The sequence below is a fragment of the Ochotona princeps genome, chromosome 17, assembly GCF_030435755.1.
Source record: "Ochotona princeps isolate mOchPri1 chromosome 17, mOchPri1.hap1, whole genome shotgun sequence".
Taxonomy (NCBI): Eukaryota; Metazoa; Chordata; class Mammalia; order Lagomorpha; family Ochotonidae; genus Ochotona; species Ochotona princeps.
In genome coordinates this window covers 8,253,168-8,272,429 of record NC_080848.1, presented here as the reverse complement: position 1 = coordinate 8,272,429, position 19,262 = coordinate 8,253,168, and the positions used below count along the sequence as shown (strand labels likewise).

Genomic DNA, 19,262 nt, shown 5'->3' with positions numbered 1-19,262 from the left:
GGAAATCCCAGGGCCTATGGACTGTACCATAAAATGATAATAATAAAAAGAAATACAATTTAAAAATAAATTACAAGAAACAAATACTATGTTAAGGTAGAATCAATTAACTCCATTTTCTCTAAAAATTAATATTATATCTTAGTTCCTACTTGGTAGATTTTAAAAGATTCAATGCTTTGATGTTCAGAGAAAGAAAACCAAGCAATCCTGGTATCATCCTAAGATAAATAAGTAGTTCTTTACTAAAAGTATAAGCCATGAGATTTTTTAAAATTTTTATTTTGAATTTTGAATTTTGTGGTACCACACATCCATGGCCGGGCTTTCGTGTCAGGCCCCTGCAACATTAGTCTCCTTGCTATTACCCTGTGGTCTCACTATAACCAAACTCAATACTGTAAAATTTGCACATGAGTTTAAAAAGCATTGTTTATCAGAAACAGATAAAATACATTCATGCTCTAAAATAGTGCCTTCAAGAGTCACAAACTTTAATAGATGCACAGAGTATTTGTGGTTTTAAGGCTCTTCCTGGGAAAGGAGCTTCCAAGTCACTGAAGGATCAAGCTCTTCATCAAAGGCATCCAGCTCCTGCTCCTTGGAGAGCTCCAGGAAAACCTGCAAGGAAGGAAGCAGATAGACGGGGATGGCACACTGCCTCCTGTGGTTCCAAACCAGCGCAACGAGTGTGCCTGAGTCTTGCACACTGGCTGTGACCCACCTGCTCCAGGGTAGACTGCGAGAGGCTGTACTCCAGGTCGAAGTTCTGTTTAACTGCAAAAAGGTGAACATAACTTAAGAGCTCATATTTTTTTTATTCTTGGAGTTTTACATCATGTTCAAAAAGTACATGCAGGTAGGTTTCAAATATAAGATATTGTAATAATGATTCTTGGGCTACATATGGGAAAGCAAATGTACCACAGGGTCACATCACAAAACAGAAACACAGTTTAGCTTTCGTAGTGTTTTGGCAGAGTTGCCAGAAGACCAAAAAACATTAGAGTTTCTGGAAGATCCATGTGAGAAGGGCCAAGAGATGGTTCTCCCTGTGCTGAAAATGACCAAATGCTCCTCTGCATATGCCCGAATTCTTCTCTGCCTTACCCTCTATGCAAGAAGCTAACTAATGGGACGTCTCGGTGTGATTTACACCAACAGCAGGCAGAGCGGAAGGGTCAGAGGAAGCATGGCAGCCTCCTCCCGGGACTCTCACTGCTTCTTTCTTTGCCTCTTTGGACTCCAGAATGATTTTAAAAAGTGCATTTCTAACCTTGGGTTATCACTCTGTGCTTTGTATACTCGTAAATAATCCCTTGGTAGATAAAAATTTCTTGAATTACTCAATATTAAGTACTGTATCTAATGAATCTGGAAATGATTGAGACTGTAAACATGTGGATACATAAGAAGAAAATAATGAACAGAAATCAAAGATCTTGAGAGCAATTATCAGGCAGCTGAGGCATCCTCTCCATGGATGGGGATGTTACTACTGGGGGCCACAGCTTCTGGACTAGCTGCTAGTCTCTAGCCATGTGAAAAAGATAGACTTCTGAATTTGAAGAAGTGAGGATGCCTTAGGACTTCCTCATGAACTGTGAAGAGGAATGTCCTGAGAGGATCACTTGGAAGTCTCTGTGAACAGCCACTTACCTGTCTCCAACTTGAAGAAAGCCTGGGACAGAGGCTGCACATCCTCAACAGGCAACTTATAGACTAAGAGGGAGGGGTATCTGTGAAGAGACGTGGGTGTCAAAGTCACAATCCCTCATGGGTACATGTCCACAAAGACCAACAGTCTGGTCAACAGTGGAAATATACCATGTCTGTAAAGTGATGGAGTCAGCCACAGTGTCAATGTGCCTTACCAACATGAAGTCAATTTACCAAAAGGATTGGGAGGCAAAGGGGTGGAAATCAGTAGTACCCAAAGCTCTAGCCTAATACCTATCTTTCTTAGTGTAAAGGGAAATAAACAAAATGTAAATGATAAAACCTTGGCTCAGTTTCTGTTCCATTACCAGTTATTTGGTTTTACCTAATCTAAGGGAGCCTCAAGTGCTGTTTCCAATAATGATAAAAATGCCAAGAAGCACCATCCACTGTGTTATGAGTGATGCCTAATAGTTGGGTTGCAGCCTGGACTTCATGCAGGAGAGGTCCATGAGTAGGGCTGGCTTCCCTCTCTGGAAAGGACCCTGGAAAGACACTGGGACATGCCTGTCAGTGTCTGACCCACTGTGGATCACCCACATTTGAGCTTTTACGAGAGGCAGCTCCAAAATCAGCATTTTGCTTTCTTCTTTTTCTTCAGGGGTAACTCTTGGAACCAAGCCCTCTTCCAGTAATTATTCATAATTACCAAAGTTAAAAAACAATGAAAATAATGTGAAGATGAAGTTTAGTTTTCCTTTATAACCATAGCAGAGTAACAAACCAAACACCAAGATAACACCAAACAGTGTCTGTATTTACCTTTCCTGACGAGCAGCCCGGGGGAAAAGCCTCAGAATTTCTTCATGCAGGTGTTCCACTTGGGTGAGGGTTTTCACTTTCATTTCCAGCAGATAATCTTTGCCAAATTTGCTTTTCAGGTGTTGGATTGAACCAATGCATCTGGAGAAAGGAGGAGAATGAACACGTACAAGTCTAATGCCAGGAGCATTTAGTTTGGGGAGCCCAAGAGAAAAGTCAGGGGAAGTCCCTCATAGAATTTGACTTTGTAGGGGGAAATGTCCTTTGCCTGGGGAATAGAAGCTGGGGCCCATGACACTCACCTCAGCCTGCCAGACACCATGATGGCCACTCGGTCACACACAGCCTCAGCCTCTGCCATGTAGTGGGTGGTCAGGAGAGCGCCTCCCTCTGTGTTTCTAAAGGTGGCTCGGATCGCCTGCCTAAAGTTGGGTCAAAGGAACGTGATAACTACAGGGCAAAAGGTACAGTGGGGATTTTAGAAGAAGTTCTCTTTGAAACATTGGAAGCAAGTAGTGAATTCAGCTTATGTAAAGAAAGGAACTTGTAGGAATGACAGAAATGGAAATAACTAAACATGGACTGAACACAGAATTACACTGGGTAAAATTTTGCTTAGATAAGTGTCAGGTGCCAGAAAGAAAGAATGCATTAAAATGTTGATAATTACAATTTATAACAAAAAAGCACAAAATAACAGATTACAGAAAAAAATTTTTAAATACCCAAAGAATATTTTAAGGACTTGGAAGGTATCTTTTTTTCCTACAGAAAAATTGAATATCAGGTGATTTTCAGATTTGAAGCTTGCTAACAGATTTCTCTGATTGAATATGTGCCATGTATACTCAGAACTTCTAAGAAGAAAACAAATTCTTTAGAATGGGTATTTTGTTGGAAGAATATCTTTCTTCAATAAAACAATGGTTGGCTATGAAATAAAAATCATTACCTTCTGCTTTACTCTTGCTACTCCTGTCAAGAGGTGATCTCTTTCTAAATAAAAGATAATTGAGAGATCAGCTGTCACAGATCAATAAATCAGAGAGATTTGCCAGACTGTGTCCTCACCACAGCTGCTGCTGCCCCTCGGGGTCCATGCCGGTTGAGGGCTCGTCCAGAAGCACCACTGATGGGCCCCCGAGGATGCTCAACAGGAAGCACAGCTGCAACAAGAGAAACAGCCCGTCATGCACCTGCCTGGAGGGTGCACGGAGTAGTGCCAGGTGCCGCCCCTACCTTTCTCTTCGCTCCCTCAGGTAAGGTCTTTATGGGAGCCTTCCGCTGGTCCTGCAGCTTGAACGCATCCAGCAACCTGAAGGGAACAGAGTGAGGCAATCCACCTTACCACGTTACCCCTGGATAATCCGTGAGATTCCGCTGGTCCTGCAGCTTGAGCCAAGTGGTCATAAATTGGAAACTACCTATGATACTTCATGAACTGTATTGTTCATCACATATTTATTTCCATTTTTTTTTCGTAGTAAGAATAATCAATAAACTTCTTTTTCTTAGGCTTAAAGTAAGAGAAACAACCACACTTATCTGGGCTTTAGACTAGTCTTCTCCCACCAGCACATCACCGTCACCTGGAAGCCCCTAGCCCGTACCGTGTCATGGTGACCGCCATCTCCCTTTTCTTCAGTCCTTTCACTGCAGCGTACACCTCCAGGTGCTCCTGCACTGTCAGGTTGGGCCAGAGTGCATTCTCCTGTGGGCAGTACCCCAGGAACCCCAGGGGCTCCCCTCTGCTGCTCCCTTTCAAAATCACCTACACAAAAGAATTTATTCTCAGAATGTGTCCAAGATAACATGTGTGTATATATATGCATATGCTTACACACTTAAGTGATATTAATTTCTTCATGTATAGCAAAAAATAATATAAAAGTAAATAAGCAATCGGCTCTGGGTACAAGAAGATGAAAACATAACAATTTAAGAGGCAAATACTTTGCATTGTTATATGCCTACATTGTGATTTCGATTTTATTACTAATTCCATCACGATAGTTGAGTTTAAGCTTATTCATTTTGTTGTCTTCTGTTCAACTCCAGATCTGGTGTTCGAAGAGACAGACACTTGCTAAGAATCCTATTGCCTTCATGATAAATAGCTATCATTTGAAGGTCTATTTCCCCAAAGATGTTAAGGGTTGGTGTTGTGGTGCTGTGGTGCTGCTGGCAGCCTACGGCAGAGTGCCAGTTTGAATCCCAGACACTCTGCTTCCCATCCAGGTCTCTATCTGGTCATGTATCAGGGCTGGCCTGTGAGTTTCTGCTGTCCAAACAGGAGAAGAGGACGGAGTTCCTGACAGCCAGTGAGGGGAGGGAATGAAGAGATGGAGGATCTCTTTCTGTCTTGCCTTCCCTCTCTGTGACTCTGACGTTTGAATAACTGAACATCAAAGAAATAAATCTTTTAAAGGAGAGGTCTATTTCAAAATATGGTAGTGATTTTCAGTAAAACATAATCCTCCCTGGATACATTTAGCAGTGCCCAGAGATACACTTGGTTGTCACAATTTGTGTGTCTATCTGAAGGGGAGGATGCTAGAGGTCAGGGAGGATGATAAATATTGTCCTATAGACAGTATAACTTCTAGCCAGCCCCAAACATCTTAATACCAAGATTGAAAAGTGTTGAATTAGGTAATAAAAGTACTGTGCCTGGCAAAGTACTCAATATATGATGAAGATGAGCAAATGTGGTATGTACTAGCCTCTGTGCTAGACAATATTAGTAGCTCCTGTATACTCACACATTATTCTGGTTTTGCTTTGAAGTTTAGGTAATTGTTAATTTCTTCATTTCTATAATCTTTGTTGTTTTTTAAAACAAGTCCTGAATCTTTAAGCACTAGCCTAGCATCTTGTGATACAAGAATATCAGTACATTTGCATAACATCTTTATGATGTTACATCAACTAGCCAAGGATATATCTGAATAATTTAAAAACTATTAAGTATATCATGACACTAGAATGTTGGACTTTATACCATTCTCTATAGCTACAATGTCAGGGTACAATTATATAGAAGAATGATGGATTTGTGACCATAGTTGAGGGACTAAAATATTGTTATAATATAGGGGAAAACAGTGGTAGGGAAGGAGTAGGAAGAGGTGGAAACGGAAACCTCTTTGCCCAAAGAGCTGTATCATGAAAAAATGAAAGAGTTTAAAAAAAGAAAATGAGAGAAAGTTTGTATCACACATATTTTCTGGAAAGACATATGGAGTTTTGTTTACTAATGACTTATTGTTCTACAGGTAATACATGACCTTCAATTACAATGCATAAACAGAGAGCAGCTGTTGAACATGAAGGCTTGCAGCTCTGTAGTCACAGACATTAATTTCTGGTTCGATGCTGTAGGAAGCCGAATAAGTTTTTGAGATACGCATGTCAACAAAGAAAAAAAAAACATCTGGCTTTGAGGAATACATATGTTCTTTTGGTGTCTCTACTTTTCACTCAATAAGGCTTAATCTATATAAGATGTATAGATAATATTGAACTAAGGATAGAAAAAACATTTAGCTAATTCTCTTCATTCAACACATAAATAATAGCGATTGAGGGTCAACAATTTAAGATTGCTGTCAGTATTCACAACTTCACTCTTGGAGTGTTAGTGATGGTATCCTGTGGTTTACTCACCCGCCCCGCAGTCGGTTTTGTGTCTCCAATGATCATCTTTATAGTTGTACTTTTACCCGCACCATTATGGCCTAATAGCCCTAGAATTTCACCTGGAAGAAACAGGCTTGCTCAGAGATGCATGAATAATTACCCCAAGAATAAAGGAAGAATGATAAAAATTGTCAAGTACTATATGAAATATGCTCTACACATTATTTCATTTGTTCTTCACACAGAAACCCAAGTGTTACATTTACCTTCAGTTTACGGATGAGGAAACGGAATTTTAAAAGGACAAATTATTTGCCCAAGGTCCTGCAGTTGCTAAGTGACTTAGCCGGAATTGGAAATAAATTTTGATTCCAAAACCTGACACACTTCCACAAAACACATTATTTGTAAGGCATGAAGAAAGGGTATCTATGCTTCAGGCAGGAAGCAGTTCTCATCAGGGCAGTCCTGTCTGTTGTGAAATTATGTTACTAAACCACACCGTCCTGCCCAGCAAAAAGACAGCCTCTTCTGCCACCCTGCTCCTTCATTTGCTTTAACAGAAAATTAGTTTACTCCTCCATAAAGAAAAGACCTTGTCATAAGAATAAGTGAATCTCATCTCAGCAGGTGCAGTCTTGGCCCGTGGGTGGCCTCGTTGCCTCTTGTTTACCAACAGCATCAGATTCAGATACTCCTGTACCCTTTGAAACATCTCAGGTTCTGGAGTCAAGATTTCTCTGCTAAGGAACAATTGTTTCTGACCTCTCTTAACACAGAAAGAGACATTTCTCGTGGCAATTGTTTTCTTCTTTCTGGAAAGGCAGTGTTTCTTTCTGCCTGCATATTCCTTCCGCAGGCAGCTGGCAGCGATGACCAGTGTCTGTCAGGACAAGCGAATGGTGACAGGGTATTAGCCTTGCTTCAGAGAGTGTCCCATATTTATCTCTGAATAAACTTTTCTCTACACAAACACATGACTCAACCAATCCTACCCCGAGAACTTCCATTTTCAGGCAATCTCTCCCACTTTATATTCCTGCACAGAAGGGGCTTGAGCACCACGGGCCTTTACTTGTGCACGTGCGCTGCCCTTTGTCAAAGAATATTAGAGACAGGCCTTGAACCAGCAGATCTGCTGAGACACGAGCACACGTTCATAAACACACACACGAGTGAAAATCACACATGCCTTAGAAGAGCTGTCCTCTCTGAAGTGTATGAAGTAAGCCTTGAGTTATAAAACTCAAAAGATTATTTAGCCTTTGTAATGTTTAGTTGCATGTTATCAAATCTGACCGTGGTTCTATGGGCATTTGACCCAGAGACTGGGCCTGGTTGGGACTGCTACACCCCATATTGGAATACTGGGGTTGGACAGTTGGCTCAGGCTCTTGACCCCAGCTTCCCACCAATGCAGTTGCCGGAAGGTAGCCCTGAAGGCCCCACATGATTGGGTTCCTGTCACCCAAATGGGAGACCCAGATTGAATTTCCTGTTCCCAGCTTCAGCCTCAGTTCAGTCACAGCTGTTATACGCAACTTGGAAGTGAACCAATGGATGGAGCTTGCTCCTCTCCCTTAGATTAGTTAACTAGCTAGTTCCCACAGTGGTGTGTGTGTGTGTGTGTGTCTCCTATGCTCTGCGGATATCATATATTTGTTGAGTCAAGTAATAAACTATATAGGTAAGGACGAAAGACCCTAACACAGTTTTCTAAATTAAACTTACACATTTGTTCACTTATGTGACAGACACAATTATCTGATGACTGTTTTTGGTAATTCCTACCTCGTCAGCATCTGGCAGGGTCACAGCATTTGCTGCTCTCATTCTTTCCAGCTGAACAGCTTCATCCTCTCCTTCAGGGTCTTCTGGGTTTGGAAGAACTTTGCTTCTTTGTGGAGAAATTCTAAAACCAAAGCAGGATAGCAATGTGAGGTTTCCTGCTTCACTCTTCCCTCACTGTTACCCATCTTGTTCTTTCCCTCATCCTCTTGCCACTGATCACTGTTCATTCCTATTTCTCACTCTTGCCACAACTAATTAGCACCTAAAACATGTGTGCCACCTTATCACTCTCATGTGCTACCATCAATATTAGATTTTAGCTTGATTCATTTTTTTTGCTCTAGACCAGGTATTCAAGGCACAATTTTGTCTTAATTTTCCTATGTGTAATATATAAAAACTTGCTTGTGTTTCTCTATTTCAAGACCTTCCAATGTCTAGCTCCAACTTTATTTTCCTTAGTGTGGTGTAAGCTTTCAGATTTATTCAGGCTGTGTCTCATATCTACAGGAAAAGGGCATTTCACTCAACATCTGTCCTGTTGTTCAGGCTATAATCCCTGGATTGGCTACCTTTATCCAACTGCTTATCTGCCTTTACCTATTATTTTAAAGAACCTACTTACCACATATTACTTTCTTTAAGTGTGTCAGTGAAATTTTATCCTGTACTGATTTTTCAGTGTCATGTATGCAAAACTGTTTTTTTTGCCCTAGACTGTAACCTCGGTAAATTACCCAAAGTTGTAATTTTGTATAATAAGCAGTCATTAAAATAATCATGTGTAGCACTTTCTATTTACTAATTTAAGAACTTATAAGTTCTATAAGCAATGAACATCAACATTAAATTGTATTTGGCATCTCTCAACCTGAACACAGGATCCATTCTCATTGATCTCTTCCTAAAGTTCTTTTCCAGGTATCGTAGAACAAACACGAAAATGAAGAAATGAAGGTATGGCTAAGAAAAAAGAAAGAATCAAAATTAGCATTACCACAACAACGCTTTCCGTGTTGCAACTGATTTAAAGAGTTTTATCTTCTATAAAACTACACTTGACAAAATATTCAAGGCTTAAAAGACAATTTATTTAATGATATATGAAATTCTCAAAGTTAGCTTCATTGGCATACAGAGAATGCATAACATAAATACAGTGATAGTCAAGTTGATGCCAATACTTCTGAAAGAACTTAAGAGTTTACATTCGGAACCAGATTATTACTGTAGCCAGTAGGAACTCAAATTGAAAAGTCATTGTGTATATTTTTAAGTTGATTCAGTTGCCCAAGATTTCCAACCCTCTTAATTTCATGCATTTCAAAGAATCTTGAACCACATAAATGTGTCTCTGTATGCAGCAACATTGAAAAATAAATGCTTTCTTACGATTAGCAATGCCAGAAATACAATCTGAGACTCTGAAGCTCCTAGGTAATCCATGGAGTCATGAGAAATCTGTAAAACGAGGAGAATCTCCTTAAATGAATCCTCATCTGTTCTTGGATTTCATTTCACTTCTGATAATTTTGTCTGCATTATGTGACCTTCTACTGTTTTTCCTTGTGCTTCAGATAAAAGTCAATTTCTGAGCATGCACTATGTCTTCTTTGCTTCCAAGATATGCCAATGAATTGTCAACCTGTGCTTCCCCACATACTGACAGTCATTCGTCTACAACACCGTGAGCCAGCACAGAGGTTCAGGGAGTGCCTGCAGGATACAAGAAGCCACCGACAAGCTTGTATCATAGCTACACTACTTTTCTTTTCTTTTCTTTTCTTTTCTTTTCTTTTCTTTTCTTTTCTTTTCTTTTCTTTTCTTTTCTTTTCTCTTCTTTTCTTTTCTTTATTTTTTTAAAGATATATTTATTTTTATTGCAAAGTCAGATATACAGAGAGGAGAGACAGAGAAAGATCTTCACTCCCCAAGTGAGCCGCAACGGCCGGTGCTGCACCGATCCGAGGCCGGGAACCAGGAACCTCTTCCGGGTCTCCGGCATGGGTGCAGGGTCCCAAAGCTTTGGGCCATTCTCGACTGCTTTCCCAGGCCACAAGCAGGGAGCTGGATGGGAAGTGGAGCTGCCGGGATTAGAACCGGTGGCCATATGGGATCCCGGGGCATTCGAGGTGAGGACTTTAGCCGCTAGGCCATGCCACCGGGCCCGGTACACTTCTTTCAAAAATACATATTTATTTGAAAGGCAAAGTTACAGAGAGGGAGGTATAGGAGTGGAGTGGGAAGAAAGGGGGAGAGAGGAAAGGGGAGAGAGACAGACAGTGACAGAGCTGCAATGTCTGGGGTTGGGTCAGCTAAAAGCCAGGGGCCAGGAGGTTCCAACAGGTCTGCTATGTTCCTATCCAGCACCCATAGATGATGCTGGCAGCACAGATGGCAGCTTTACCCACTCTGTCATGATGCTAACCCCTTCCAAAACCCTCTGCCCATCACTTCACTTTACCCACTCTGTCACGATGCTAACCCCTTCCAAAACCCTCTGCCCATCACTTCACTTTCCGTTTTCTGGTCTTTGCCCAGTAACATCCGAACATTGCATTGCTCCTCTCTCATTCGTTTGCTTTTGAGAATAATTGTGACAAAAACAAGAAGAAAGGCTTGTCATCTAGAGACTGACATGTATACATGGAAGTACATTTTCCCAACTTCCTCCAGCCTTTCAGTGAAAAAAAAAAGGGGGGGGGGTCATGTTTGTCTCTTGAGCAAATTTTTCCAAGTCCTTGTGTGTTTTTCTGCTGGGAAATTTTAAATCCTTTGCTTAGCACCACAGCCAGATACCATCTGGAAGGGATGTTTTGTTTCCACACTGGAGGATTTTTAAAGGCCCTGACATCATTCTAAATCATCTTGTTCCACTAAATGCCCCAATTTCCCATTCAATATGAACTTCAAAATCCTTGGACTCTTGCTCCCTCTGTCATCATATTTTTTTTCAGTTTTTCTACTCTTGTGTTTCTACTTCATAGTTTGGAGTTTGTATAGAATATCCTCATGTCTTTAATTTGTTTGTCCTTTTGTTTTGAAAGTATGGACCATTATTTAATGCCTCCTTATATAAAACTATTGTCCCCCTCTTTTATTTTTTTCTGAGAAAGTTCCTGGGAAAATTTGTAACCTGAACTAAATCCAATTCTGAAGAGCATTCTTCAGCTTTGCTGACTTCATTTGAAAAGTAGAATAGAGGTTGTTTGGAATTGCTTTTCATTCTTAATGGCCTATAGTGCTGAAAGAATTTTCTGGATCTTTTTTTCTACTTCAACATTCCATTTTTCCTTGAGCATGTCACTCTAAGCTGATGACTTCACTTCTTATTTCTTTAAGAAAGGAGAGTCACTCAGAGGAGAAGCCACTAAGCTACCTGCCAATATTCACGTTTTCTGGTGTGAACTTGCTAAATAGATGGAATGTTGCAGCATCTATACATTGCAATTTCTGCACTGTGTACTGTACTTGGTTATTTCCCTGTGCTTTTTTAATTATGTCTTTTTTAACATAAATTTCCCTCACAGGAAAGCACAAATCTAGCCACTTAGAATAAAAAAGAAGTACACAAAAATCTGTTTTCCTCATTCATCTCAAAGTCTGCTACTCTCTTAGTAAAACTCCTGGAAGCACTTAGCCATACAGATTGTCACCAGCTCTTCATCTCGTGATCTCTAGCACCTTCACTCTTACTAGACTTTTGGATTAATGCTTTAATTGAAATAATTTGATTACTATCACCAGTTTCTTCCATGTGATCAATTCTAACAGTACCTTCTCAGTCATCACCTTTCAAGATCTCTGAATTGGATTTCATGGTTTAATCACTACTTCCTCGCCAACAAGCTAATGTATAATGTTGAAGTATAACATCTGAGCAGAGATTGTGGCACTCCTGTTTGCCTTTGTTTCCTCCTATCCCCCAACTCTTTCTCAAACGCGTTTGATGACTTTTCTTCTTCTCAAGCGCTACATTTGGAGTTCCGTTCTTGTCTCCTTACTTTTCCTATAATCCTTACATTTCATCAAGTCAGTCTCATTCTCCACATATACTTACTTTGTAGGTTATAGTAACTAGTTCCATGGCTTTTAACATCACTGATAAACAGATTAATCTTAATTATTTGTTTTTGGTCCTAATCCCTCATACACATTAGGTTCTAGGCTTACATATCCAACTGACTAGATATTTCTCTTTGGGTGTCTATTAGTATCCAAACAGAAAATGGCCATTTCTGTAGTCTCCCAATAGGAGTCCTGTGATTGAGGATTACCGTGGCAACCATCAATTGGTATTTTCTTGGAATTACCTTTGACCCTCCTAAACCAAGGCAGGACTTCTTACTGAATGGGAACATTCTAACTTTCTTGTGGTAAGATATTTTATATGTTCAAAGCTTTCTTCAATGGCCATGCACTTAATGATCCAAGTCAGGACCAGAAGTACTTACTTCTGAGAAAATGAATAGAGACCCAATAAGCGTGAAGGGTGGTATTAATAAGGTGCTGAAAAGTAGTCCTAAAAATCTATATTCATTCAGATCTGTAGCAACGATTGAGAAGATGGTAATCTGAAATAAAAGCACAGTATAATGTTATTGCAGTGATCTGAATTACAGGATATTTTTCAAGAGGGCGACAGATCTCACCTCATCACAGTTCTCATGCTAAATTTCCATCCCTCCCTCTACGTCAATACTTTCTGCTGTTCTCCACCCTCTCCCCTCCTGTTGTTGTATACTCCGCAGGACAGAGATGCGTTCTCTCTCTCTCTCTCTCTCTCTCTCTCTCTCTCTCTCTCTCTCTCTCACACACACACACACACACACACACACACACACACAAAGTGGGTAAGATGAAGGTAGGGGGGGAGGAACAGAGACAGCGGAAAAGAGATGGCCACAACAGCTAGGTTTGAATTAGGCCAAAGACAGGATCCTGGAACTTCATCTGGGTCTCCCACATAGTTGCAGCAACCCAAGATCTTGAAGCATATTCTTCTGCCTTCTGAGGGGCATTAACAAGGAACTGAGACTCAAATGAGCCCATATTTTGGAAGCTGGTGATGCAGGTGGTAGCTTTATCTGATATGCCCCAATACCAATCCCTGCCCACCATTTTTATAGCATCACATAGAGTAGTTTCCCACTAGTGTCTGTCCCAGCTGCTCCATAAGAGAGATTTGGATGGAATTCTGAGCTGCTGTTTTTGGCCTGGCTTAGCACCTCTTGTAAACATTGCAACATGGAGAGTGAACCAGGGGATGGAAGAGACTCTCTCTCACTTTCTCTCTCCTTTGTTTTCTATACAACTCCCTTTCCTTTTTTTCCTCTCTCTTGTACAGCCTCACAGATAAGTACATGAACAGATTTATTTTAAAAGAAGAAAAAAATGATGTATTCTGCATGATTCCATTTTCATTAAGTTCCAAAGTAGCTATGCCAGTTGATGGATTCATAACTAAGAATAGTGATGTTCTATTCTCTATTCCCTAGTAATGTTCTATTCTCTGTTGGCTTTATGAAAGTGTCCACTTAAAATTTTGCTGCATTTAAAATGTATGTGTATGTTTCTGTGTAGGTTGTATCTTTCAGTTAAGATTCATTGCTAAAAGATCACGTTTGTTATTGTATAGATTAGCTTACAAGACAAGAGTAGGAACAGAGCAACCAATATAGAGCCCTGGCAATACTTCAGTTGAAGAAGATGAGCAATAAAGCTGAAACACACAAAACAAGGAAATGTTCAGTCTAAAGAATAATCATATGATTTGAATGTGGGCAGAGACAATGAGAGAGGAAGGAAGGACAATTCTATATTTTTGGTATATGGAATTAGCTGGGTGAATTTTGCAACAATAATGTAATAACCTATTAATACAAGAGGAAGAACAAGATTAAGTAGGGAGTTGTGAGGGTCCTTTTTAAATATACAAGGGAAATTATAGGTGAATATTAGAGGTAGACTCCCAGCTCAAGGGATGTCCAACTCTGGAGAACACTGAATCGGTCCTAGTTCACAGATGATACACACTCAAATATAAATACATTCCATAGATGTCTACCTTAAAGTGATTAGAATGTTCCAGAAAGAAATAGTATCTTCTCTTATATCTAGTGTAAAGATTGAAATACATCTTTTTAGATAAAAAATATTATTTAAAGTGAAAGAATGTAAATGATATGTATACTCACAATTAAGAATAAAAATGACCAAGCACCACTATTTTTTCTACCTTTGCGACAAATGAACGAAATCACATATGTCAAGAAAACAAGAGATGAGACATATCCAATACTACAGAGGATCTGAAAATACAAATATTACAATTAGATATAATAAATTCTATTTATGGAAGTATTCACATTCACCCTCTCAATATGCCATGTGATATAGCACAAATAATTTGAAGTTCTTTAGCATAGGATTAGTGTTAATGCATTCATGAAAAAGCAGTCTAATCAAACATTTTGTAGATTTGATCACTTACCTGAATTAACAAGTTTTGAATTATATATATAATATCATCTGGGTTGAAGACATAATCCATGATTTGCATTAGGAGGAGGATAAGGAAATACAAGGGAATATCCACCAGTGCCTGTCCAAACCAGTAGGCAGAAGGGTAGAGGCCTGACACCCATAGCAGGGAATACGTGTTTTGCTGATAAAGAAATAGAAGAGGACACATTGTTACAAGGTGATTTTGGGAACTGCAAATATCTAGTCTCAAAACATTCATTTTATCTTCTTTTCTAGATACTATTTCCACTCATCACATGATGATGCCACTTGCCACACGTTGGCTTTGAGGTATTGATAATTACAGGGGTCTTCAACAATTCAGGGAAAACTATGCCTGGATTCCAAACCATTTTAAAAGTATTTACTTTTCTAGAAACTTTTAAAAGTACCTTCCCACTATAAACCATGTTGTGACTTCACCATCTAAAGGGAAAATGCAACAATATAATAAGTTATTCCTCCTTTGAATAATTAAGCATTACTCAGATGAGGAGATACCATTTCTTTTTTTTTTTTTCATAGTTACACTTTGCTTTGGTGTTAGCCTTTGCAAATTTCAAAAAGATTCAACAGGAGTGCACAAATTTCCTATAAGCACTGTGGGTTGAGAGAATAACAGAACAAGGCCTCTATACCAGGGAGAGTTGAATGTATGGGGAAGACTGGAAAGAAGCTAGGCGTGGTTAGAAACAACTTCAAGATGATGGTGACATCAGGTCGAAGTGGAATGATACACCCAGGTTGAGATCACTCTTGACTTCCCAATGCATGGCAACAGTTTAGATCTTGTTCCTTTGTATCCTGATGTTATTATGGCAGGTATTTAGCAGTGGCGTGAACATGGTCTGCTTTATGTTGCTAAGGTACTGCTTTGTCATGTTGAGGGAAAATCTTAGATTGTTAGATCCACATTTAAGGAAAAAAAATAGCATATTCTTAATACTTAGCAATCTGTCATTGTGATGTTTGATTATTCATTATGTCAAGGACATAACTTGGGTGCACTCCCTGCACGTAAATTTATGACCATATGGGGCCAAAGGTGAGTTTTCTAGATAGCAGACACATTTGAGTTCTTACTCTGTAGTCACTGATGCTGCTCATTGCAAGGTAGGGAGTGAAGCAGGCTGTCACTGGTATCCAGAAGAAGGCGTTACTCAGGTACCCATATTCGTAGGATGTGTCCTAAAATCGTTCAGAACATGGTGAGCTGATTGTAACCTGGCATCTGGTTCATTTGTGCTGTCTTAACTGAATCACTCACACGATGTGACACAACCACTCAGAGCTCTGCCAGAGCTGCTGTTCATATTTGCAGTTTCTTCCGTGCATGTTTAATCTGGTAGCTTAGCAACTTTGGCATTTTAAACATGTATTTTGATTTACTACTGAAAAAACAAATGTAATCAAGAAAGATGAACTGCCTACGTTCCCATGGTTAAAAACCCAAGAGGGAAAGGATAGCATTCCACCTTGCTGACTTCCAAAGTACAGTGTTGCATATAATGCTTATATACATCCAGGCGGATTGTTGGAAGAGACCACAGAGATTGTGTGCTGCCATTGGAGGAGCTATTTTGCGACTCTCAGAAATTAGTGCCAAATCCGTTAAATGCAACATTTATGATGACTTACTTTCTTGGTTCAAAATAATGCAGAAGCAACAAATTAAAATGCAAAGACCTGGCAGAGGTGAGAATTCTTCAAAAAGTTTGTAGAAAGGGAAAACTAAAAGTCAAGTTTATTTGCGTGCAAAAAATTGAATTCAATGCAGCACTGTTTCAACAGACATATTTCCATGAACAAGAAGTAGATGTTAGAAAATGAGAATGATGGGCCCGGCGGCGTGGCCTAGTGGCTAAAGTCCTCGCCTCAAATGCCCCGGGATCCCACATGGGCGCCGGTTCTAACCCCGGCAGCTCCACTTCCCATCCAGCTACCTGCTTGTGGCCTGGGAAAGCAGTTGAGGAAGGCCCAATGCAATGGGACACTGCACCCATGCCGGAGACCCGGAAAAGGTTCCTGGTTCCCGGCCTCGGATCGGTTCAGCACCGGCCATTGTGACTCTCTTGGGGAGTGAATCATCGGACAGAAGATCTTCCTCTCTGTCTCTCCTCCTCTCTGTATATCTGGCTGTAATAAAATGAATAAATATTTAAAAAAAAAAAAGAAAATGAGAATGATGACACATGAAAGAAATGAGTACACATTTTACATAAAGACACAGAATGTAAAAAAAAAAAAAGCCAGAAAGCTCTATACAGGTTTTGAAATGAACCTCAACAATACGTAGGATCAGTTGTTTTACTAAAATACAAGTCAAGTTTGGAAGTTCGGAAGTTTTCTCTCTTCTGACTCCCATCAACAAGTCCATACCCCTCTAAGACCTCCACAATATGAAAAAGTGTTTACCTAAAGATGCAGATGTAGAGACGAGGTTCTGCAAGGTTACCAAGTGACACCAGGAACGGTGTCGCTCACTTCCTATCCTTTGCTAATGGACACTGTTGTTGACATCTTGATCTGCAGGATTTCTAGGGATGGGAAATTCACAGTAGTATCCCCACCCAGACCCTTTTATCACAATTTGGTTCACAGACAACATGCTGCTTCCGTGTGAGATCGTGCCCATCCACTGTCAGGATTTGGTAGTGCTCAGCCTGGAGGGACCCATCATACCAACTGGGCAGTGAGGTCAGGTGAGGACATGGCAAAGAGACTGCTGGGGAGCATGGCGGGCTCTGGTTGTGGGAAGTTAATGAGTGGAGTCAGATACAAGTCTGATTTCCAGTGAGACCTGTGGTTCAGAAAGGAGAGGCCAAGAACTGGCTGGGCACCTTGGGGTGGCAAATCGAAGAAAGAACTTATCTACGTAGGAACTGAACACCAGTTACAAACAATATAAAGTAAAGCTTATTTGTAAATTCTTTCTGTTGCAACAGATATTGTAAGTAAGCTAGAGATGTCTGAAGAGTAGGTGGGAGAGAGTGCAGAGGTTAGATATAAAGATTATAATATTTGAAACAAGAATCTTGAGCATCTGGGGATTTCACATTTGGTGGTTTTGAAATCTGTCCCCTGTAGACACTGACGGACGACTGTAGATATAAAATATAATTCTTTAAGAACAGATGCACGAAAAGTTCTGTGATATTATATCAACATTTCAACAATTTTCTTAAAATTTCCAATGACTCAGCAAAAGTGAGGTCACAACATACTTACTTCAAAAAACGTGCTTCTGTCAGTTTGAATGTGCTCAGAAGAATTAAACATCCCAAGGAGCGCATTGCTGATGACATCCATGAGGACCGGAAAGCAGTTCAGCCTTTTGGTATTACACGCTATCGAAAATCTGTAATCCTTCAATACAGTCAACATTTATAAATCCTCAGAAAGCAAATACAAAATTCATTGGTTACTGTGGAAAATAATTCAAATTTGTGACAATAAAGCTGAGGAAGGGAAGTACAAAGCCTCATAAGTACTGGCTTGTGTGTAAGATCTCTTTACAAATGACACACAATGTAATAAATGCAGATACAGAGAATGACGTAGTTTTCATTTATATAAAATGTATTATCTATGTTCTTAAAAATGTAGAACCTTTAAGAATACAGTTTTATAGTGATAAATAAATCAAACATATTGTATCTAACTTAACTAAAAGAGAGTGTTTCTTAAAAAAAAAAGAAGGCTTTAAAAAAGAGAGAAACCTTTTTTTTTTTTTTTTTTTTTTGGAAAGTAGAGTTGCAGAGGGAGGAGAGACAGAGAATCTTTCGTACACTGGTTTACTCTCCTAATGGCTGCAACAGCAGAAGTGGGGGCAGTCCAAAGTCAAGAGCCAGGAGTTTCTTCTAGATGTATTATCTGGGTGTAGGGGTCCAAACACTTGGGGGCATTCTCTGCTGCTTTCCCAGGTACAATGGCAGGGACCTGGATTGGAAGTGGAGTAACTGGGACTCAAACTGGTTCCCATGTGGGATACTGACACCCAAGGCAGTGGTTTCCCAGCTGTGTCACAGCACTAGCTCAGAAAGGTGTCATTTTCCTAAATATTTATTTATATTTATTTAAAAGGCAGAGTTGCAGAGAGATGGGCCAAGATAGAGAGGCCTTCCATTTGTTGGGTCACTGTTCTAATAATGGACATCGTGGCCATGCCTGTGTCAGACCAAAACCAAGATGGTACAACTCCAACTGGATCTCCCACATGGGTTGCAGAGGACTGAGCACTGGGGCCATCTTCTGCTGCTTTCCCACACACATTAGAGGAAGATGGAGTAGTAATGGAACCAGGACTTGAACCAGTCCTCATAGGCCAGCGTCATAGGCCACAACTTAACCTACTTCTTCAACAATACTGGCTCTCAGGGTGTTCTTTTTAAAAACAATTTTTTCTGAACTTACTCTATTAAGAGCGATCAAAAACTAGTTGGATCAAAAGTGGTATCTTTTTTTATTGATGACATGGAAAGCATTCCTGAAAATTAACTTGAATAAGCTAACTTCAAGCATTATGATGCTGAACAGCTATGATTTCTACTTTTAGTGTAATCATACAATATATGTACATTGTCTACCAGAGGGATCACCAACTCACACTCCCATGGATTCTGGACTGGCAACATAAATCAGTGAAGATACAATAAGAGGATGAGGATACAGCAACCTGAAGAGTAAAGGCCAAATTAAAATTGGGTATCATTTTCTGATAGTATCTTGCTATGGAATTTAGTAATAACATTTAAATAAACTATGAATGAGAGCCATTCATATAACTTCATCTGAAATTAAATAAAACAGCATTTTTGATACTGCGG

The 19,262-nt window shown here is 39.9% G+C and overlaps 1 protein-coding gene across 1 annotated transcript in view; it reads right to left on the bottom strand.

Annotated features, from left to right (window-relative positions):
• Positions 1–257: 257 nt before the first annotated feature.
• ABCA9 (ATP binding cassette subfamily A member 9) overlaps positions 258–19,262 on the bottom strand; it is a 45,751-nt gene continuing 26,746 nt past the window's right edge. Inside the window, exons 21-38 of the mRNA XM_004592954.3 lie at positions 17,665–17,802; positions 15,520–15,624; positions 14,405–14,578; positions 14,109–14,222; positions 12,366–12,485; positions 9,304–9,372; positions 8,783–8,874; positions 7,912–8,032; positions 6,886–7,003; positions 6,148–6,239; positions 4,092–4,252; positions 3,721–3,796; positions 3,553–3,647; positions 2,784–2,903; positions 2,482–2,622; positions 1,660–1,739; positions 725–777; positions 258–621 (exon numbers count right to left, since the gene is read on the bottom strand). Of these exons, the coding sequence (XP_004593011.2) occupies positions 523–621; positions 725–777; positions 1,660–1,739; positions 2,482–2,622; positions 2,784–2,903; positions 3,553–3,647; positions 3,721–3,796; positions 4,092–4,252; positions 6,148–6,239; positions 6,886–7,003; positions 7,912–8,032; positions 8,783–8,874; positions 9,304–9,372; positions 12,366–12,485; positions 14,109–14,222; positions 14,405–14,578; positions 15,520–15,624; positions 17,665–17,802 (1,968 nt within the window). The 3' untranslated portion in view covers positions 258–522. The remainder of the gene's footprint in view (positions 622–724; positions 778–1,659; positions 1,740–2,481; positions 2,623–2,783; positions 2,904–3,552; positions 3,648–3,720; positions 3,797–4,091; positions 4,253–6,147; positions 6,240–6,885; positions 7,004–7,911; positions 8,033–8,782; positions 8,875–9,303; positions 9,373–12,365; positions 12,486–14,108; positions 14,223–14,404; positions 14,579–15,519; positions 15,625–17,664; positions 17,803–19,262) is intronic.